Source organism: Balaenoptera acutorostrata, chromosome 9 (genome assembly GCF_949987535.1).
Source record: "Balaenoptera acutorostrata chromosome 9, mBalAcu1.1, whole genome shotgun sequence".
Classification (NCBI taxonomy): domain Eukaryota; kingdom Metazoa; phylum Chordata; class Mammalia; order Artiodactyla; family Balaenopteridae; genus Balaenoptera; species Balaenoptera acutorostrata.
Genome location: NC_080072.1, coordinates 2,101,891 through 2,125,546, shown reverse-complemented (window position 1 = coordinate 2,125,546; position 23,656 = coordinate 2,101,891). Strand labels below are relative to the sequence as shown.

The following is a 23,656-nucleotide window of genomic DNA, read 5'->3' as shown; positions in this document are numbered from 1 at the left end:
GAACACCATGAAAAAAATAAAGTTGGACCGCTCCCTCATACCATATACAAAAATTAACTCAAAATGTGTCAAAGACCTAAATATAACAGATAAAGCTATATAAATCTCTTAGAAGAAAATGTAAAGGTAAGTCTTCATGACCTTGGTTTGGCAATGCTTTCTAAGATATAACACCGAAAGTAGAGGCAACAAAAGAAAAAAATAGGTATATTGGACTTTATCAAAATTAAAAGCTTTTGTGCTTCAAAAGATATAAAGAAAGTGAAAAGACAACCCACAGAGGGGAGAAAATATTTGCAAGTCATAAATCTGATAATGGACTTGTGGCTAGAATATTTGAAGAATTCTTACAATTCAAAACCAAAAAACAAAGATCCCAATTTTTAAAAATGGGTGAAGAATAGACTTTTCTTCAAAAAGAGATACACAAATGGTCACGTTAGTCATAGGCAAATGCTAGTCAAAATCACAATGAGATTCCATTTAACACATACTAAGATGGCTATAATAGTAAATTTTAAAAGATAATAACAAGGCGAGGATATGGAGAAATTGTATAGTGTTCATACATTGCGGGTATGTACAATGGCACACTCACTTTGGAAAACTGCTGGTTTCTAAAAACAAAAAATTAAACATAGCACTAATTTGACTCAGCATTCCTCTCCCACATATGTACCCAAGAGAAACGAAATCATATGTCCACCCAAATAGATGTACACAGACATTCACAGCAGTATTATTCCTAAGAGTCAAGAGGTGGAAGCAACCTAAATGCCTATTAACTGATGAATGGATAAATAAAATGTGGTATATCCATACAATGGACTATTATTCAGCTATAAAAAGAAATGAAGTACTTTTCCATACTATAACATGGATGAATTGAAAACATTATGCTAAGTGAAAGAAGCCAGTCACAGAGGACCACATACTATATGATTTCATTTTTATGAAATGTCCAGAATAGGCAAATCCATTGAGACAGAAAGTAGATTAGTTGTTGCCTAGGGCTTAAGGGGATGGAATGAGGGGTTGGGAGGTGATATTTGAAGGGTACTGGGTTTCTTTTGGGGGTGATGGAACCGTCCAAAAACAGATTGTGGTGATGGTTGCACAACCCTGGGAATATACTTATGACTGTTGAATTGTACACTTTAAAAGGGATGAATTGTATGGTACATGAATTGTATATTAATACAGCTGTTGCTAAAAACACTGTTGGAGAAAATATTCAGGGTCTAGGGTTAGGCAAAGAGTTCTTAGACCTAACATCAAAGGTGCAATCCATTACAAGGATAAATTGGACTTCATCAAAATTAAAAGGAATCTGTTAAAAGGATGAAAAGGAAAGCTACAGATTGGGCAAAAATATTTGCAAACCACAAATCTGACTTAGGACTAGTATCTGGAATATATAAAGACTTCTCAAGACTCCATGGTTAAAAATAATCCAGTTGGAAAATGGGCAAATGATAGGAACAAATATTTCACTGAATAGTATATACAAATGGCAAATAAGCACATGAAAGGATTTTCAGTATCACTAGCCATTGGGAAAATGCAAATTAAAACCACAACAAGACAGTGCCACACACCTGTGAGAACAGGTCAATTGAAAAATCGTGTCAACACCAGAGGCTGACAAGGACGCAGAGAAACTGCATTGCTCATACATTGCTGCAGGGAACATAAAATGGGAACGGCCACTTGGGAAAAGTTTTGCAGTTTCTCAAAAAACAAACAGACAAAAAAACTAAACATGCAACTACCACGCAACTCAGCAAATACACTCTTGGGCTTTTGTCCCAGAGAAATGAAAACTTATGTCCACACAAGAACCTGCACACGGGTGTTTAAACCAGCTTTACCTGTGTATCAGTCTCCTCTTGCTGCTGCAATATATTACCAGAAACAGTGGCTTAAAGCAACACAAATTTACTCTTTTACAGTTCTCGAGGCCAGAAGTCTGACATTAATCTTATGGGACTAAAAAATCCCTGGCAGGGTTGATTCCTTGCGGAGCCCCTTGGGGAGCATCCGTTACCATGCCTTTTCTTCTGGGAGCCAAGTGCATCCCTTAGCTCATAACCCTGTCCTCACACCACATTGCGTCTTCTCCCCTGCTTCCAACGTCATATCACCTTTCTCTTCTGTAGTCACATCCCCCTCTGCCTCCTCATGGAAGGACACTTGTGATGACACTGGGCCCACCTGGATAAGGCAGGATCATCACCTCTCCATCTCAAGATGCTGAATTTAAGCACATCTGCAGAGCCTCCTTTGCCAGATAAGATGACAGTCACAGCTTCTAGAAACTAGAACTCGGATACTTCAGGGGCCATTATTCAGCCCATCACAATCTGTCACAGTCCCAAACTGCAAATGACCCACATGTCCTTCAACAGGTGACCGGTTAAACAACTGCGGTCCATCAACACCATGGGATTCTACTCAGCAATAAAAAATAAATGACCTATTGATACACGAAACAACTTGAATCCTAGGAGAAGTATGTTAAGGCAAAAGAGCCAATCCCAAATATCACATGCTGTGTGATTCCACTTACATAACATCCTTGAAAATACAAAAATGTAGAACTGGAGAACAGATTAGTGATTTCAAGGGATTAAAGAGGGAGGGGAGTGGGAGGGAAGTGGGTGTGGCTATAAAGAGGCCACCACCAGGGATCCCTGTGGACATAGAAATGTTCTGTATCTTGACTGTCTCATTGTCAACGTGCTGATTGTGACCCTTGAACTATGGAGGGGTTAGGGACGTCGACCCACTGGGCAGTCAAAAATCCACTTACAACTTTGGAGTTGGGTCTCCAATCTGCAGTTCTGCACCCGTGGACTAATGAACCATGGATAGTGTAGTACAGTAGCACATATTTATTGAAAAAATATCCAAATATAAGTAGACCTGTGCGGTTCAAACCTGTGTTATTCAAGGGTCAACCGTTTTAGAAGATGTTACCACTGGGGGAAATGGTGTACAGGGTGCATGGGATCTCTCTGTATTATTTCTTATGATTGCATGTGAATGTCTAAAAATACAAAGTTTAACTTTTTTAATGGGCAAAAGATCTGAATAAACATTTCATCAAAGAAGATACATCATTGGCCAATAAGCACCTGAAAAAATTCTCAGCATCATCAGTCATGAGGGAAATGCAAATCAAAACCCACAATGAGAGAGCACTTACTTCACCCCTGAGAGGATGGCTATAGTAAAGGAGATGGACAATAATAAATATTGATAAGGAGGTGGAGGAATAGGAACCCTCACAGCTTGCTGGAGGGAGTGGAAAACGGTACATCCCATTTGGAAAACAGTTCGGCAATTCTTCAAAAACTTAAACACAGAGTTACCATTTGACTCAGCAATTCTACTTCTAGGTATCCGTCCATGACAAATGAAAGCACATGTCCACACGAAGACTTGCCCATGAACGTTCAGGGCCACATTATTTATCAATATAATACCCCCAAGGTGGAAACAACACCAACGTCCCTCCACTGGTGAATGGATAAACAAAATGTGTTCTACCCATACAAGGGAATACTTTTTAGCAATAAAAAGGAATGAAATACTTTTATGTGCTGTGATTTGGATGAACCCAAAAAATATGCTTGAAGAAGCCAGAAGAGAAAAGACTACATTTTTTATGATTCCATATATATGAATTGTCCAGAGTAGGCAAATCTACGGAGACCACTAGAAAGTACATTAGTGGTTGCTGGGAGCGGGAACAGGAATTAACTATAAATGGGCATGATGGATCTTACGGCGGGGTGGGAGACGTTCTAACCCTAGACTGCAGAGATTGATGGTACAAGTCAGTAAATTACTAAAATTACACTGAAAATGGGTAAGTTTTATGGTATGTAAATTATTCCTTAATAAAGCGTTTTTAAAAACAAGTTAAAAAAAAGAGAAATGTATACTCAACTAATTTTCAAATGAGTAACATAACCACATTGAAAAGACAGAGGAGGAGGGAGAGGAGAAATCACTAATCCAAGGTGTCTGAAACTATAGTATTTGACTGTATACCCTGAGTCGTGAGTAGGGTGATGTAGAGAGTTACAAACAGAGCATGGACGCTTTTCAGTAGGTTTGATTTTGTAGTGATGAGGACCAAGCAATTAAGAAAGTGTTTTAGGTGCGCTGTAGGTTGAGCAATGAGTCTGTGTGTTGATGTGGCTGGGAACCAGGCATCTCACTGTGGACAAGGGGCTCGCAAATAAGGAAGAAGCCAGTACGGACGGAGGAGAATTAGAGACACTGGTGTGGACCCAAGATTTCTAAAGTGTGCAAATGCTTCTGTGTGTGCATGTCTCTGTGTCCATGTCTACGTATGTAAGGACAACATGTATTTACATGTGCGTGTATATGCATACATTTCCTTAACTCTGTGCACAGAAAGGGCCTAGAAGGAAAGATACCTAATAAAAATGAGCATACACAGTGCCCAGATTTTGGTGTCTAGTGATTTCATTCTCCATTAAAAGGAATCAAGGCTCCTGGGAAAACTGGCTGATTCTAGGGCTGGGGCAGAGCCTGAATCTTGTTATACCAGAACATAAAGAACTGCTAAAAGCAAACAAACAACAAAACACATGTCACACGGACACAGATGCCAGCTTGAAGGGTCTTCCACTGGCCAAATCTGGGACAATTTGAATATCAAAATAATGAAGGACAGTAAAGAATTATAATAAAAAACCCAAAAGCCCATGCATATAGACAATCAATCAATAGAAATAAATAAATGGAAGAGAAGAGAGGTTCCTTCTTACAGGAGAATGTTGAGATATTTTCTCTTGGAATACCATTCTGGCGAGACAGTATTTTTTTTTTTTTCAGTACTTCTGTGGAAGGGGCAGTGGGGTTGGCAATCAGCATTTTGCAACCACCATAATAAAGTCTGGTTCAGGAAAGCCTCTAAATCTGGGAGGCATTTTTTGATAAGGAGCCAGATTATTTGCATAGACTCAAAGTATGTCCCCCAGATTGTTTATTGGTTCCAAGGCAAAAGAGTGTAACTGTTTAGCAAAACAACTGGACAATGTTTCCAGCGGGTGATTAAAGTTAGGGGTAGATGCCATCGTGTGCCTCGGGGACAGGACACCCCCAGGAGGACACCACATCACGTTGGAAGTGTGCGCATTGGGAACGCGCAACCTGAATCTGACCACGAGGAAACATCAGACGCGCCTGCCCGCCACCCAAAGTAGCGGGGCTGTACCCTTCAAAAATGTCCATGTCATAAAAGACAAAAACTGGAAATGTTCCACGTTAAAGGAGGCTAAAGAGACATGACAACCAAAGGCAATACTGACCCTGGGATGGATCCTGCCTTGGAGGGAAAAAATGCTGCTAAGGACATTGTCACGTCAACTGGCAAAGCCGGGATACCGATGGTAGACTGGGTAAAGGATTGGATCAACGTTTAATTGCAGAGTTTGATAACCACGCTAGAGCTTTAAAAGGGGGCATCTTTATTTTTCAAGAAATACGCAGCAAAATGTTTAGGGGCAGATGGGTGTAGAGTATGCAACTTACTCTCAACTGGTTCAGAAAAAAAAGTGTTACGCGAATATACATATAGAAAGGGAGTACAAATGACCAAATAAATGGGGCAAAATATTAACAATCAGTGAATCAAATCTTAGTGAAGGGTCTGTGTTTTCTAGCTCATTCTTACTCTTACACTTTTTCTGTAATTAAAAATTACTTCCAAATAAACAGCTGAAAAAATTCCCCCAAACCCTGAGGCATTCACAGTGGTTCTCTACTGGGTGTGACTTTGCCCCCCAGGGGACATTTAGCAACATCTGGACATTTTGGTTGTCATAACCCAGGGATGCTACTAAACATCCTACAATGTTAGCCCCCTCAACAAAGAATGATCTGGCCCCAAACTTCAACAGTGTCACAGCGGAGAACCCCTGCCCTACTCGGCTGACAGGATGGAAAATCGTTCTGCCAATGGCGGCTGGCAGAGTGCCCTTGAGGAAGGCAACCTGGCAGCACCCACTGAAATGAATAATGCGCCTAATACCTGTGTTACGGACTAAGTCATGGCCCCCAGATTTCATATATTGAAGCTCTAAACGCCAATACCTCAGAATGTGACCGTACTTGGAGACAAGTCCTTTCAAGAGGTGATTAAGTTAAATGAGACTGGTATCCTTATAAGAAGTTTGGACATACAGACGCCAGAGATGCACACACAGAGGAAAGACCACGTGAGGACACGGTGAGAAGGCAGCCATCTCCAAGCCAAGGACAGAGTCCCCAAGAGAAATCAAGCCTGCTGACACCTTGATCTCAAGCTTCCAGCCTCCAGGACTGTCATATTTCTGTGGCTTCAGCCACCCAGTCTGTAGTATTTTGTTATGGCAGCCATAGCAAACTAATACATCCTGGAAATTATCATAGAAAAAAAGGTACAGTAGCCCTCCCTTATCCACAGGGGATATCTTCCAAGACCCCGAGTGCATGCCTGAAACCGTGGATTATACCAAGCCCTGTGTATGTTTTTTCTTATACACACATACCTAAAGTTTATATCTATATCTATATCTATATCTATATCTATATCTATATATATCTATAGTTGATTTACAATAGTTATATATATAAAACTATAGTTGATTTACAATATTGTGTAGTTTCAGGTGTACAGCAAAGTGATTCAGTTATATATAGTTATTTGGGTTTTTTTTCCGATTCTTTTCCATTGTAGGTTATTATAAGATAATGAATATAGTTCCCTGTGCTATACAGTAAATCCTTGTTTATCTATTTTATATATAGTGGTGTGTATCTGTTAATCCCATACTCCTAATTTATCCCTCCCACCCCTTTCCCCTTTGGTAACCATAAGTTTGTTCTCTATGTCTGTGAGTCTGTTCCTATTTTGTAAATAAGTTCATTTGTATTATTTTTTTAGATTCCACATATAACTGATATCATATAGTATTTGTCTTTCTCTGACTTACTTCACTTAGTATGATAATCTCTGGGTCCATCCATGTTGCTGCAAATGGCATTATTCCCTTCTTTTTTATGTCTCAGTAATATTCCACTGTGTAAATATACCACATCTTCTTTATCCATTCATATGTTGATGGACATCTAGGTTGCTTCCACGTCTTTGCTATTGTAAATAGCACTGCTATGAACATAGGGGTGCATGTAACTTTTTGAATTAGAGTTTTCGTCTTTTCCAGATATATGTCCAGGAGTGGGATTGCTGGAGCATATGGTAACTCTGTTTTTAGTCTTTTAAGGAACCTCCATACTAAAGTTTATATTTTAATTTATATTTAAATTATATCGTAATTTAGATAAAGTTTAATTTATAAATTAGCCACAGTCAGAGATTAGCAATAACATAGAACAATTATAACAATTTACTGTAATAACAGTTATGTGAACGTGGTCTCTCTCAAAATATTTTATTGTACAAATGTAATGCCTTTCCCATGTTAAGCACGGATCATGCACTATGGCCGTAACTTTTGCAGTTTGACTTGTGACTACAAAACTAGCACGAAATTCTTTCTCCTTCACTCTTTCACAGATAGAAGATTCATTCGTACCATAGGTCTCAGCAGTCTCAGCATACAACTTTTTTTTTCTTTCCTTAAAAAGCTGAGAACTTTCACCTTTTCACTTAAAGGAAGCACTTTACAGCCCCTCTTCGTCATATCTAAATAGCCAGCGTCACTCCTCATGCTTTTTGGGGCCATTACTACGTAAAACAAGGGTCACCTGAACACAATCACTGCAATACACGACAGTCGATCTGATAACCAGGACAGCTACTAAGTCACTAAAGGGCGGAATGCACTGGACAAAGGGGTGATTCATATCCTGGGGGGGCAGAACGGGGCGGCATAAGATTTCATCACGCTACTCAGATTGGCACACAATTTAAAACTTATGGATTGTTTACTTCTGGAAATTTCCATTTAATATTTTTGGACCATGGTTGACCACAGGTAACTGCAACTGTGGAAAGTGAAACCACAGATGATGGGGGACTACTGTACTTGTACGTAGGGAAGTAGGGCTCAAGGGAGGTTTTTAGAAAATCGGCCAAAACCTGATGCAAAATGGCTTCTCAGCAACAGAGAGCACTGTGGCATGTGCATAGCATGGGGAATGAAGGAGAGATGTACATTTTAGCACGAATTGTTCCAGCGTCTTTGGAGGGAGTCTTATATGATATGATCCCATATGTTTGGAAATCAATGATAAACCCCTATAGTATCATGTATACTTAGTTCATCATATATTATGAGCACTGGGAAAAACATGAGAATAAATCTTAGATCATTAACATAAGTTGCAGAGGTAAGGCAACCAAGCAAATGTGAGGAAAAAAAAAGGACAGCACAAAAACATACACATTAAACACGTGTACAGTTACAGGTGTATGATAAAGTAATAAAAGTGAGAAAGCTTAAAAGAAAGACCAGCCCTGAGATTTGTGGCACAGGGAGCCGGGCGGAATGTGGGCTATTTGGCAGGGGAGGGTAAGGGAGGGTCAGAGCAGACCCCAGAGACACCAGAGTGCTGGTTACATACAGGCAGGCCCTGGGTGGGCACCTGCATATCTTAGCTCACTCGGTCAACACAACAATCCTGGGAGCAGCCCTGTTAGGATCCTGATTTCATGCATGCAGAAACTGAGGCAAAGAGAAGGCAGTAGTTTGCCCAGGGCCACACGGGAGAAAATGGCAGAGCTGGGCTTTGGCCCCAGGAAGGTTGACTATTGGGCTGTGCTCGAAACCAGTCCATAAATTTGCCACTTGACTTTTTAAAACATACGTGTAAAGGAAGGATTTAATTTTCCCATTTCAGAATTTGGCAGATGTGTTGGGTTAAAATAAATATAAAGAAGGTTGGAACATATCTGAATGATGCAGTGAATAAGTATATATGTATGTACTCATGTATATATGTATGTATACATAATCCATCTCTACATAAATTTTATCTGTTGTATACAAAAAAAGTTCATGTCCTACAAATAAAATATATAATTTCTTATATATTTAAGAAAATATATAATTTCTTATATATTTAAGAAAATATATCTTCTTAACTTAGGTCCATGGAACATTTACAAAAGCAATACTTTTATTTTTGTACTTGGACACAAAGCAAATCTTCACTAAAAAAGTAGAGATTTCACAGGCCACATCCTCTCACTGTAAGCCTGTTAAATTGGAAATAAATACCAGAGATAAAAAATATACTGCTTAAAAACGAAGAAAACATTTCTTAAAAGAACTCTAAAGAGTAAATCAAAACACAAAATAAAAACTACCAATAAAGCAATGAAAAGGAACATATTTCATAGTAAGATCTATGTGTCATAGCTAACGCTGCAATCAGAGGAAAATTTATAACATTTAAAATGTCTTTTAGAAGAAAGACTTTAAATAATTGTACTGTTACTCTTAAATTACAAGTTAATAAAGTTAACCAGGAAGAGGGAATTAATAGACATAAAAGCTCAAATTGGTGAAATAGAAAACAAAAATAGCAAAAAGGTGGTTTTCTGATAAGATAATAAAAGTGTAATAAATAAAATAGATAACTCTCTCATGAACTTGATTAAGGAAAAAGAGTAAAACTATAAAAGCTCAGGCAAGAAAAAAAAAGAGATGAGAGATACAGAAGACATAAAATCACTAAAAGAGAAAATTAGTTGCTACCAAGTGGCAACATAAATGAAACCCTTGAGGAGTTAAATAGCAATGAATAAATTACCCCAAAAGGTGCAGTAAATTTATTTAAAGCAAATTACCATAAAACAGACTAAGAGGAGATTAAAGATCTCCTTTAAAACATGTACCAGGCCCAGACGGTTTTACAACTTAGTTCTAATATTTAACCTTTAAAGAGAAGATAATTCCAATATTCTTCAAACCGTTCCAGGACACAGAGAAAGGTAGACAGAGTTCCCTTTTGTAGAACATTTGTATTAGCACACACATGATGGCAGATTTCCTGCTCTTTTGAACCTGATGCCCTGTTATATCTAGGATCAGATATCAGGTATGTCTTTCATCAACACTGAGAATACAGTTTCACAGTCTTAATGGCTATTTAATGGATACATGATACTTTTCTTTAAGCAGACCTCTACTGATGGATACGTCGGTGGTTTGCTATCTTTTGCTATTTAACAATTGCAGAAATCAGTATCCTGATAATGGATCATTTTGCAAATGTGCACTGTCAGTGTAGAATAAATTTCTGTAAGGGTTTGAAGGGCATATGCAACTTTCATTTCATTGAAATTATCTTGTCTCCATAGAAGTTGTATCAACTTAATCTTCCAACATCAATGACTGAGGTGGAGGGTTTCCCTGTACATTCACCCAGCAAACTCTTTAATATTTAATAATCAGATAGGTTTAAAAATCTCATGGCTTTAATTTGCATTTCTTATATCATAATCAAGGTTCTCAGCATCTTTTCATCCTTAAGAATCACTGGTATTTCCTTTTCTGAGAACTGTCTTTGTACCTTTTATTCTTTTGTCTTCATGATTTACAAGAGCTTCTTAATATATTGATGAAATTAGCCCTATGTCTATGATATGAGTGGTAACTATTTTCCCCAGGATATAATTTTTTAAAATTATTTTTTGTATTTTTTGCTATGCAAAATATTTTTATTTTCTATATTTTTTTCATTAAGGCATAACTGATGTATAATAAACTGCACATTTAATGTATACAATTTAGTAACTTTCCCCCCACAATTCAGTAACTTTTGACATACAATTAAACCATTGCCACAATGTGTTGAACATATCCATCACCCCCCAAAGTTTCCTTGAGCCCTTCTGTACTCCTCCTCCCAACACAGTCCCCGTCCCCCCACCCCCCTCCCAAGGTAACAACTGATTTTTTGTCACTCTAGATTTGTCTGCATTTTCTAGAGTTTTATATAAACAGAATACTACAGTATGTGCTCTTTTCTGGTCTGGCTTCTTTCACTCATTGTCATTATTTTGAGGTTCATCTAGGCTGTTACTTTTCATTTTTGAGTAGTATTCCAATATATGGATATTCTACGACTTAAAAAAAATTGCCCAAATGTTGATGGGCATTTGGGTTGTTTCCACTTTTCATAAAACTGCTATGAATATTCCATGTACAAGTGTCGGTATATGCATCTGCTCTTATTTCTCCTGGACAAATACCTAGGAATAGAATGTCTGGATAATATGGTGGGCATATATTTCACATTTTGGGAAACAGCCAAACTGTTCTCCAAAGCAGCTGCACCATTTTGCATCCCCACTAGGAGAGTATAAGAGTTCCGCTTTCTTTACCAGCACTTGGTATGGCCAGTCTTCTTAATTTTAGTCAGTATAATGATGTATAGTAGTATCACATTGTGGTTTTAATTTGCCTTTCCCAAATAACTAATGATGTTGAGTATGTTTTCATGTGCTTGCCCATATATCTTCTTAGATGAAGTCTCTGTTCAAAGCTTTTGCCCATTTTTATTTGTTGTCTTACTATTCAGTCGTTAAGTGTCCCTCATATATTTTGGATACGAGTCCTTTATCAGATGTATGATTTGAAAATATTTCCTTCCAATCTCTGGTTTGTCTGTTCATTCTCTTAGTGTCCTTCAAAGTGAAGCCTGTAATTTTGTTAAGTTCAGTTACTTTGTTCTAATTCTGGCTTTTGCTTTTGGTGTCATGTCTAAGAAATCTTTAACTCAAAGTCACAAAGATTTTTTTCCTATGTTTTCTTCTATATTTGTTGGCTTTAAATTTAGGCCTCTGGTAAGTTTTGAGTTAATTTTTATATATGATGCAAGATGTATATCCAAGTTCATTTTTTGGCATATGGATATCCAGTTGTTCCAATGCTGTCTGTTGAAAAGACTACGCTTTCTCTACCAAATTGCCTTTGTACCTTGATCAAAAATCAGTTGTCCATAAATGTGTAGGCCTCTCTGGACTCTCTAGTCTGTTCTGTTGATCTGTTTGCTTACCTTGATGCTACTACCACACTGCTGGTGTAGTCCTCCAACTTTGTTCATTTTCAAAGTTGTTTTGGTGTTCTAGGTCATGTGCATTTCCATATGAATTTCAGAATCAGTTTGTTAATTTCTACAAAATGCCTGCTGGGATTTTGACTGATATTATACTGAGTGTAGAAATCAATATTGAATCTTGTGATTCATGAACATGGTATACCTCTCCATTTATGTAGATATTCTCTCAGTTCTTTCAGCAATATTTTATAATTTCCAGCGTACCGCTCTCACATCTTCTGTCAGATTAGTCTCTAAGTATTTCATATTGTTCATGCTACTGTAAGTGGTATTTTAAAATTTCAACTTCAGATTATTTCCCGCTAGAACACAGAAATGGAATTGATTTTTCCATGTTGATCTTGCATCTGCCACCTTGCTAAATTCACATATTAGTTCTCGTGGTCATCTTATATATTCACCAGGTTTTCTACACAGATAACTATGTCATCTGCAAATAAAAACAGTTTTATTTCTTCTTTTCCAACCTGGACGTCTAAAATTTCTTTCTCTTGCCTTCTTGTTGTGTTCCTGACCTTAGGGGGAAAGCAGTCAGTCTTTCTTCATTAAGAAGTTATAGCTGGGACTTCCCTGGTGGCACAATGGTTAAGACGCTGTGCTCCCAATGCAGGGGGCCCAGGTTTGATTCCTGGTCAGGGAACTAGATCCCACATGCATGCCGCAACTAAGAGTTCACATGCCACAACTAAGGAGCCCGCCTGCCGCAACTAAGACCCAGCACAACCAAATAAATAAATAAATATTTTTTAAAAAAGAAGCTATAGATGTAGTTTTTTCGTTGAGAGCTTTATCAGGTTGAGGAAGCTCCTTTCTATTTTCTACTTGCTTTTGTAATACTTGGCTGTTGGATTTCGTCAAATTCTTTTCCTGCATCTATTGAGAAAATCGTATGGTTTTTCATTTGTTAATATGGTTAACTGACTGATTTTCTAAAATGTCAAACTAACTGCATTCTCGAACCCCAGTTGGTCATGATGTATAATCTTCTAATATATTATTGGATTTGATTTGCTAAAATTTTGCAAATAAAATTTTGCATCTAAGTTCATGAGGGACACTTAACTATAGCTTTCTTTTCTTACAATGTCTTTAGCTATAGCTTTCTTTTCTTACAATGTCTTTGGCTGGTTTTCAGATCAGGGCAATGCTGGCCTCATAATGAGTTTGGAACTATTCCCCCCTTTTCAATTTTCCAGAAAATGTTGTCTAGAATTGATTTTATCTTTCTTAACTGCTTGGCAGGATTCACCAGTAAAGCCATGTGGTCCTGGAGAATGTCTGGGGGAATGTTTTGAACTATAACTTTGATTTTATCAGCAGAGAGAGAACTATTCAGGTTATCTATTTCTTGAGTAGTTTACATCTTTCAAGACATTTGCCCATTTCACCTAAGTTGCTGAATTTAAAGACTTGTATAGCGTATTCCCTTATGATCCTTTTTATATCTGTAGAATCAGTACTGCCATATCGCTCATTTCTGATACTGATAATTTGTGTCTTCTCTCTTTTTCTCCTGATATTTCTGGGTAAAGGTTTATCAACTGTATTGATCTTCTTAAAACAAATCAGCTTTTGGTTTAATAATTTTTTCTTTTGTTTTTGAGTGTTCCATTTCATTTGTTTCCTCTCTGAGCTTTATTATTTTCTTGTTTCTACTTCTTTGGGGTTTAGCTTGTTACTCTTTCTCTAGTTTCTTATGGTAGAAGCTGAGGCCGACTGGAGCCAATTCTTTTCTAGTGTACATGCTGGTGCTCTGTGCTGCTTCCTGGGTGCTGCCCTTAGCAGAGCCTACACATTTTGATATGCTGTGTTTTCATTTTCATTAAGTTCAACATATTTTCTAGTTTCCATTTGGATTTCTTCTCTGACCCTGTCCTATTGGAAGCATGTTATTTAGTTTCCAAATATTTGAGGATTTTCCAGAGATCTTTTTATTATTGATTTTCAATTTAATTCCATTGTGGTCAGAGAACAGACTTTATATATCACTTGAATCATTTTAAATGTAATGGGATTTGTTTTATGGTTCAGAACCTGCTTCTATCTTGGTAAATGTTCTGCGTACACTTGGAAACAGTATGTTCTCTGCTATTGTTGGGAGGAGTGTTCTATAAGTGTTCATTAGGTCAACTTGGTTGAAAGTATTGTTCAGAGTTATATCCTTACTGCTTTGCTCTCTACTTGTTCTATCAACTTTTGAGATAGGTGTATTAAAATCCCCAATTCTCATCCTGGATTTGTTTCTTTCACCTTTTATGTATTATTCATTATTTTTTCCCTTTCGGCTATTGGGTTTGAAGTCATATTTAGATATACCAACTTATGAATCAACAGTCATTTAAATACTTTATATATTATAGGATCCAATACGGACTACTTCTGTTATTATTTTTCTAAATATTCTCTAGTTTGGGATTTTGTTTTGTCTTTGACAGAGTTTGAAAGCCAGGAACACCACCAATCAAAACAGTAAAACGCTGGATCCAATTCCCACAAAATCAGAAACACATCAGGGAATCCTTGCCCATCATATTTCCAAACTAGCCTGCAGACCCCTCCCCTAAGGCAGCACACCAGGAGCACAAAATCACTGGCATAAACGTTTGACTGGACACAGCAAAAAATCAATTGTACACTCGTATCACAGCAAGTGATAAAAGCAGGAACAATACTGGATAGTGTAGGTGGAACCAACCCAGGTGTGTCTATTCTTTAAAACTAAGGAGACAGGACATCTGTCAAAAGCCTAACCGTTGCTACTCTGGGCAGTGAGACAACAGGGGATTATTTTTCTTCATTATTCTCGTGTGTATCTTTCATAGGCTCTATAATGAGCATATGCCATGTTTTTAAGCACAAAAAAAATCTCTTGAAATTTGGGAGTGGCCATCTTTTGGTCATGAAGAGATGAGCCATGGTGGGGTGACCTTCGGGCAAAGGGGTCCAGGTGGAAAAGCCTGGCTGTGGGTGCAGACGGGGGGTGCAGAGCTGGGAAGATGAGTGAGGGCCAGGCTACCGCGAGACCCAGAGGCATCCAGGCGGCAGCCCCGAGGGGACAGGGAATCCTGGGGGTGGGGGTGTGAGCAGGCACATTTGTTCACCTGCTCACTGGCTGTCCAGAGCAGACAGGAGGGGGGAAAGACAGTGAGGAAGATACAGAGAGACCATCCTCAGTGAAGTCCTGGGGCAGCTCGGAGGGGACGGGAGTGAGCAGCCTGGGGGAGAGCCCATGAGAAGGTTCTGGTCTGGGAGTTCAGAACATGCCCACAGAGCTCGTCGGGCCTCGTCTCCTGCCCCGCCAGACTCCCACACCCACTGGAGGAGTCGCAGGCCCCAGCCTGCAGGACCTTGCGGGGACCACCTCCCCGGGACCCCGAGGCTGCATGAGTGATGTGTGGTGACCAGGATGGTCACCGGAAGTTATGATCACAAGTCCTCCCCAGAGCCAGGGGGAACGTCACACCCCAAGACCAGAACAGAGGGGCAGATGCCAGGAGGACGCCTGGGACCCTATTCTTGTCCTGAACAAGGCAACTTTGACCCAGGTGAGACCGAGGCGGACACAGACCAGGATGTCACAGAAGGAGAACCTCGCCCTCAGGGCTACACCAGTCCATGGACCACCTGCTTCCAGGTAACCTAGGGGCTTGTTACCGACACACATTCCTGGGCCTCCCTACAGCCACTGTGACTCAAAATCTTGAGGGGTAGGTCTCTGAGTCTGTGTTAAAAGTAAAGTTCTCCAGGTGATTCGAGGGACACCCGGGGAAGTTCCAACCTGAAGCATCACTGCCCAGCCCCAGCCAGCGGGGCCTCCCAGGCTTCCTCGCCGGGAACAGCTCTGTCTGTCGCCAAGAGGAGGACTTCCATTTCTGCCAATAAGTGGGCCTGATGCCATGAAAAGCCTCTCTCTGCAAGTTCTGGAACAGAGCAAACCTCCTGCAGGCTCCGCTGAGCTCACCTGACAGGGAAGGGGGTGTCCCCATGGCCAAGAGGGGAGCAGGTGCGCCCTGGCTCTGACCCGCTGGCCTCCCGGGGTTGCCCACCTGAGTAGCCCCAGTGTGGACCTTACTGCCCCCCGAGGGGAAGAGGCCGCGCCTGGAAGCAGCACAAAGCAAGAACTGGCAGCCGAGACTCCACATCGAGAAGCTGAACCAAGAGCCAAAGGGTGATGCGAACCAAACCACAAAGCCGGACAAAACCCAACCAAACCCTCGCATCGGCCAACGGGGGGAAAGGAAACTCACCTGCCTCGGCCTGTGTTCCTGGAGTGTAAGTGGTGCGTGTGCTTAGGCTCGATCTTACAGGACCCTGGCTCTGTGCTTCCATGACACGGGTTGTCTAGAAAACCTCACACCTATAAGCCAACCCCACGCGTGTCCTGGCGTGGTTTGTGGGATCACCTCTCCAGAGCCCACGGGAACCCACGGACACAAAACCTCCACGATCACAGCCTAAGCCGGCAGACCCAAGAGGAAGCAAGCGTCAGAGAGTCCACCGCGAACAGAATCAGACTCTCCAAGAGCCGCAGGTGATGAAGTGACAGGATGGATATGAGGAGATGAGCACATTCAAGGGGCTGAAAAATCCAAAGCTCTGTCGTCAAACGTGAGGAAGATACAAGATGCTAAGACCAAGCAGGTGAGACCCCCACGTGAGGACATACGGAAATGAAACAATAGGTGGCAACTGAAATAAACACCTCACCGGCTGGCACACGTGAAGAGTTAGGAAACCACGAAGAAGTTGCTGAGGATGCAGCACAGGAAGACAGAGACGGGGGGTATGAGAGACGCCAAGGAGGATGGACCAGGAGGGGCAAGCGGAAGTTTCCAGGCGAGGTCAGAGCAGTTAGGGGAGGTACTACTATTCTATGACACGGCGGGGCTGATTTTCCACTTGATGCAGGACACAAACCCTCATTCAGGAATCACGACACCTTGTAGGCAGGACAAGTAAAAATAATCCACCAGCTTGATTCACTACAGTGAAACGATGGAACACCAAAGTCAAAGAGAAGGTATTCAAGGTCACCAGACGGGAGGAAGGGTCACCTACAAAGGACTGTCAATTAGCTCGACAGGGCACACCAGCCGGGAGACGGTGGTGGATCTCCAGCCTGCTCAGAGAGAATACAGACCTCTAATAACCTATAATGGAAAAGAATCTGAAAAAGAGTAAATATATATATGCATATATATATGTAACTGAATCACTTTGCTGTACACCTGAAACACTGAAAATCAACTATACTTCAATTTAAAAATTTTTTTTAATTAAAATAAATACAGATCTCAACCTGTGATGTTCTATACAACTAAACCATTGTCCAAGAGCAAAGGCAAAATAGAAAAATTTCAGACGAGCAGAAACTGAGTAGACCATCGACAGACCATCCCGGAAGAGAGCACAGGCTCCAGGAGGAAGGAAATTAAGTCCAGACTGAAAGACAGAAAACTTGCAAGTCTGTCGGCAAACACGCTTCTCCAGCGTCAGGACAAGCAGCTAGCGCAGAGAACTGTTTACAAAGGCCAAACCCAAACACGGGGCAGCAGGGCCCGTGAAACAGGACGGTGATGGGGTGAGAGCCCCCCGGCCCAAGGGCGGGGGTGCAGGAGGCACGGAGCAGCTGCTGACTGATGGGACGGGCAGGCCGTCAGGACAGAATCGACTTGCACGGCCTCCCCACACACGGAAGGCAAGAGGATCGGACCCCTCCCCCCCCCCGGCAAAGCCCATCAGACGTGAGCAAACCCCCAAGGCAGGCAGGGCCTCCGCGCCTCCGACGCGGTCCCTCCACGGAGCGGGGCACGTGGGCTTCGGGCCCGTCATTCTCTGAAATTCTCTGTCTGAAGTCTCTGTGGTGAGAGTTCTCTTTTTACCCGGTGTCCTCACCCCGCGCCCCCCAACCCCGCAGCTCCACCATCGCCCCGGGAGCCCCTGAGGTCGCAGGTCCCACCTCCAGCTGGTTCCCGGCTCCCCGTACCCGCACCCCGACACCATGGCTGCAGGCCCTGGGCTGGCCCGCCACCGAGTCTCGCCTGTGGGCCCTGACCAAGTCCTGCCCGCTGCCCCGTGCGTGCCACCCCAGGGAACCACGCAGGGCACAGGGCTGACCCATGGCCACTCCTGCTCCGCGGCCTCCACCATCTGCCCCGTCCAATGCCTGCTGGCTCCGGGTCACGACTCATGCCCGAGGCCGCCAGACTGGTGAAGAAGCCCCGCAGGCATCTATGTGAGGTGGGTGCGGTCAGCACCCCACCCAACGCAGACACCACGTGCCACGCCCAGGTCACCTGGCAGAGACACGCAGAGGTGTGGCTGGACCCCGAACACCTCTGTCCAAGATGCTCCTGCCATTTGCTGGCCTTTCCTCGCTCTCCTGGCCAGCTCCACTCAGCCCTGATGTCACCTCCTCCTAGAAGCCTTCCCGGGCTTGTCCGGCTCAAGCCAGGTTCTCATCCCTCAGAGGCCCACACACTCTGCCCTCGTGCTGTCGCCTGTCTTCCTCCCTGGATGGCGAGGAGCGCGAACAGTCCCTGGTGAGTCAGGATGGCGCAAGCAACCGAGTGACCGGAACCTGCAGGGGGGTGGGCGCCGTGCAGGAGGGACCCGGGCCGCCCCGGCCACCTGTCACCGCTCACGGGATCTCCCCTGAAGACGGGCATCCACCCGGAAATCAGAGCGGCTCAGACAAGGCTCTAGAACCCACGAACGAGGGGGAGCAGCTCTGCCTGGGACACAGGGTCTGAGGGTTGCAGGACAGGAGCCCAGAGAAGCTGCGAGCCTGAGACACAGAGAGAAATCACTGCGGTGGGGGAGAGGTGTGCGGGCGGGCACTGCCGTGGGCAGGGGATACCCTGGGCTGGTAGGCGCTGTGGCAGGGGGGCAGGCGGGTGCGCGCGGGCAGGTACCGCGTGCTGGGACAGAGATGATTTTGTCCAGCACGCCCCATTCGTGAGGTTCAGGTTCAAGGCCTGGGACTGGCGTGGCGGTGGAATTCAGCATGGCTGTTCGCGCCCCAGTGCGTGGGAGCTGGGCCTGCAGGCCTTTCCCAGTGATGGCATCTGGCCCCGGGATTAGCGCCCCTTCGCCCACACCGGGGCTCTTGAGAGCCTCCGGGTGAGGAGGATTCAGGAGTGTCAGGTAACCCACGGGACCCAGGCCGACAGCTCAGGCTCCAGAAATCCGGTGGCTCTGGGCTGGGCTGACTTATCGCGTTGGCAGGAAAGAAAAAACTCCTCCGTGCGGGAGCATTCCACAAAAGGCGCCCGACTTCCCCGGCACTTGTACCTCATTAACATTCCGCAGACATCACTGAGGACTTAATAACGCCAAACAGGCTGAATGGACGCATCGTTTCGGGCTGCTCCGTATTCAGCCAACAGCGAGCGAAGCTCCTCCCGGCGCCCGACCTGCGCATTAGCATTTGCAGAAAGCCCCCATCTGCACTGCGACAATGGTCCTGCCCCAAATCCGGAGCTGTTGTCACAATTGTCCTTTGTACCCACTCCAGCGGGCAGGCAGGCAACGCATCCCAGGGGCCCATCGGCGATGCGGCCGGGCCAGAATCCCGACGGCGTGTGATGAGGCCCCGGGCAGCCCAGCGCCCAGCAGGGTGGGCGCCCAGGCTCGGTCTTGCACACCCAGCTCCCAAAGAGGACGTCCACAGGCAGCCTTGGGAGCAGGGAGAGGCCGTGGCTCCTTTCCAGAACACTTTCTGCCCTTCTGCCAGCAGTGACCAGATGCGGAGGGTACATCGCGGGTCGGCCGCCCACAAAGCCAGCACCAGGCGGACGGGGCGCCAGCCGCCCATGAGCACAACATGAACTCATCACCCTCTGCCATGCTTGAGACAGTGACACCACCCTCGAACCACCAGTAAGCTGAAACGTTCTGGCGGATGCGGGAACATTCTGGGGGTCCCGGGAAGAGGTCCAAGAGGGGAGGGATGGACACAGAAGTGACAGAGAACAAAGGCACAGAGCGTCGAGACGGGCAGAGCTGCAGGCACACACGGTGCTGGCTCAGGACCCCCAGCCCCACTCCACCTGGAATGGGGGTCAACGTGTAGTACGGGCCACCTCCTCTCTGCCAGACCTGGGGCACCAGCCACACAGCAAGAGCGAGGCAGGGCCTCGCTCCCAGAAGCCCAGAACAGAGGAGAACATCCGTGGGTGACAGTGGGCCAGCGGGAGCAGACATGACAATACCAGCTGTCCACAGGACAAGAGCAAGTGCGAGGGGGAGAAGGGGGCGTCTGGACACCCCAGAGGCCCCAGCAGCCCTGGGTCAGAGCTGAGCGTGGCCCTGTCCCCACCCCTCACGCTGTGTGAAGGTTTCTCACCAGAACCGTCGTAGCCGTCCACCGAGAAGTGTTCAGGCCTCCGCTCCTCCGACGTGGGGTCGCAAGTGATGTGGGGGACGGTCAGCATCTTCTCTCCCGGGCTCACCCCGTTGTCCTTGTCCAGTTTGAACTTTTTTTTCTTTACCTAAAAAAACCAGACAATAAAATTGTCAGTTCCTGGGCGTCCTCTGCCAGGCCGTCCGCTGGCCCCAGACCACCCTTGGGGCACCTGCCAGGGCCCAGGCCAGCACCCTCGCACAGAGGCAGAGTGGGCTGCAGCGTGTGATGCTGCCAGAGGGGCTCCGCCCAGTGGCTGCCCTGGGAGCTCACAGCCTGGGGGGCAGGCGGACAGGAAACTAGCAAAACAGAGAAATACACAGGAATACCCCAGGGCAGGTGGTAACGAGGGCTGTGACCAGCGGGGAGTTAGAGCAGGGGGGCGGGGCGGACAGACTGAGGCCAGCCGAGGCTTCCCTGAGGAGGTGACCTGGAGGGAGCAGGCCATGCTGGGATCTGGGAGAACCTTCTGGCAGAGGAAATAGCAGGTGCAAAGCCTCCAGAGGCAGCCAGAACCTGGGAGATTGTGTCTCTCCAAGGATGGTGTGGGCGCGGGCCAGGAAGGAGAGCTCTGTTGGGGCGGGGCAGGGCGGGGCGGGCCGCACCCTTCGTTCACGAGACTCTTGCCTCAAGTCTGCCCGAGCTCCCTTATCTTATGACCACAAGACCCTCTTCCCTGAGCCAGGATGCCACCTCCAGCCCCTGCGGCCCACCAGGCCCAGCATGGAAAGCCCAACACCAAGGCCCTCTCAAGAGCCTTCTCCCAGCAGCTGGCCGGAATCCAGCCCGTCCTGTTCCCGGGGTACTTCCTTGGGACCTCCCACAGCCCTGGCCCTGGAGCGGCCAATCCTACAAGCCCCCAAGCCTGGGGACACCGGGATGGCAGGAGCCCAGCACAGGGTGTATACCCCAGTGCCCACAGCGCCATGGGCCACACCGGCCTGAAGCGCCAGAGTCAAATCCCGGCCGTGAGCTGTGGCCGTGTGGCCTCCCCGCCCGTGTGTGAGTGCCCCATCCTGGTGGCAGGCGGGGGCTGGTTACCATGGCAGACTTCTTGGGCTTGGGGCTGGGGGAGAGCAGAGCATGGCTGCGGGGCGGCTTCCGGACGTAGATCTTCCAGGTGGAGGAGTTGGGGTTCTCGGCCGCGTAGCACCGCCACGCTGTCTGAAACCAGCAGAAGGGAGTGGCTGTCACCCGCGGAGCCACTGACGGGGCTCCCAGGGAGCTGCGGCCCGCCACTCCTGCCTGGGCCCCCTTCTGGCAAGACCACGGGGCTCCCTGCCCACCAGCCCCTTCCCCAGGCTCAGGGCCTGCCCCCTTCCTGCAGCCCACAGCCTCATGGACGGTCGCACGCGGCTCAACCACCACAGGGGCCCGTGAGCCCCAGCCCATGTGCGCCCACCTCCACCTGCCGGTCCCCCTGCGGGGCGCAGGGCGCCCCCCACCCCCATCCTGGTCGCCGGTCTCTCCTCGGGGACGCCGCAGGGGAGAGGTCACTGGGGGCGTGGAGGGGCAGGGCCCCCAGGGCCAGCAGGAGGCGGGGCTGAGTGTCCAGGAGGCAGAGCCCCCAGGGACCCACAGTTTCCGGGGCCTCCAGATGGCCTGGGGGTGAAGGTCTTAGGCCTTCACTCTAGAGATGCCCACGGCGACTACCACCAGGGTGTGGCCTGCAGGAGGAGACCCAAGGGGAGGCCACGTCTGGTGGGGGGGCCGGAGGGGGCGCCAGGAGCCTCGTAGGAGGACGCAGCCTGAGGGCCTCGGCACTGCCGGCCGTGGGAGCTGGAGAGAGAGATGCCGGGGGGAAGGGCTCCTGGGACGGTGATGCCACCTCTGTGACGGGAACCCAGCGGACATGCCCCCCCCCCCCCCGCCCCGCCGTCCCTCATCCCAGTCCCGCCCTCCAGGCCCCGCTCCAGGCCCCTCCCGCCTCCCGGGAGGCTCGTGTGGGGCCGCACACACGCCCCGCGGGAAGTCAGTGCGCCCCCTCCGCGGGCAGGCGTTTGCAGCCTGATTTACGGCCTCCCCGAGAGGTGGCCGTGGCGCCATGAAGCCAGGCCTGGGGGGGCCGAGCCCCCCGCTTTACGGCTGCTGCCTTCACTTCCTTCCGGCGCGGGATTAGCGTCCGGCCCCAGACGGCGGCTCCGGACAGGCTTACGAGGAACAGGATAGAGGCCCTGGCTGAGCTGCGGTCGCCGGCGTGACCCCAGACGGTCTCCGGGGGCCGTTCGGCTCCGGGTGCCCAGAGGGGTCCAGGCTGTGCACCGCAGCCACGCCGGCGGGTGCAGGGCCGCACGGCCGCGCTGACACGCGATGACAGCCCTGCTCCAGGCCCCTGCCCGGCCGCCCCCCCACCCCGTAGCCCCGCGCCCACTCCGCCTGCTCCTCAGCCCCGGGCGGCCGCCGACCGACACCCTCGGAACACGAGTCTCCAGGGGTCCTTGTGCCCCAGCCTTGCTCGGCACTGAGAGGGCCGCCAGTCCTCCAGGCTGTTCCAGGAGCCTGGGGTGCCGGAGCCCAGTGTCCAGGGGCTCGGGGCCGCCTGCCTGCTTGCCCGCCTCTGGAACCTTCCTCTCCCACTGCTCTCGGGCTGGGGCCTCTGGGGCAGCCTCCTCCCAGAAGCCTGGCGGGGAGGAGGGTGCGGGGAGCGAGGGGCCGAGGGCAGGTGCCGCCCCTGCCCCGCCCGCAAGGCCCAGCACTGTGAGCCCCGGGCCCTGTAGGGGCAGCTGCCGGGCCTTCAGAAAGCCAAGCTGGCCCATCAGTCCAGAGCGCGGCCCGTGCCCTTGGGTCACCGGTCCTCACCTCCTGTCGGCCGGGAGGACGGAGCCCCGTGGGTGCTGGGAGTGGCCCAGAAGCATCAGTACTGCACAAGCAGGCCCGGATCCCTGACCCTAGGGGGCAACGGCCACCTGAGGACCCCTCACTCTTCCCTCCCTGTCCTGCTCCCTCGCAGTCGGGGGCTGGCCACAGAGGAGGGAGAAGACAGACACCAAGGCGGCCGCTGCAGCTGGAGGCCAGGGGCCCACAGGACTGACCAAATCTGGGACTGGCCAGGCCACCTCCTCGTCCCCCCGGCCTGGCCCACAGGATGGAGGAAGGTGGGCTCCCACGCTCCTGCGCCCCGACCCCATCGGCATCACCCGA

General features: G+C 47.1%; 1 protein-coding gene across 1 annotated transcript in view; it reads right to left on the bottom strand.

The window, feature by feature from the left end:
• Positions 1-23,656, bottom strand: part of KCNQ1 (potassium voltage-gated channel subfamily Q member 1) — a 347,883-nt gene that overhangs the window by 219,868 nt on the left and 104,359 nt on the right. Inside the window, exons 9-10 of the mRNA XM_057552484.1 lie at positions 21,557-21,679; positions 20,459-20,603 (exon numbers count right to left, since the gene is read on the bottom strand). Coding sequence (XP_057408467.1) covers positions 20,459-20,603; positions 21,557-21,679 — 268 coding nt within the window. The remainder of the gene's footprint in view (positions 1-20,458; positions 20,604-21,556; positions 21,680-23,656) is intronic.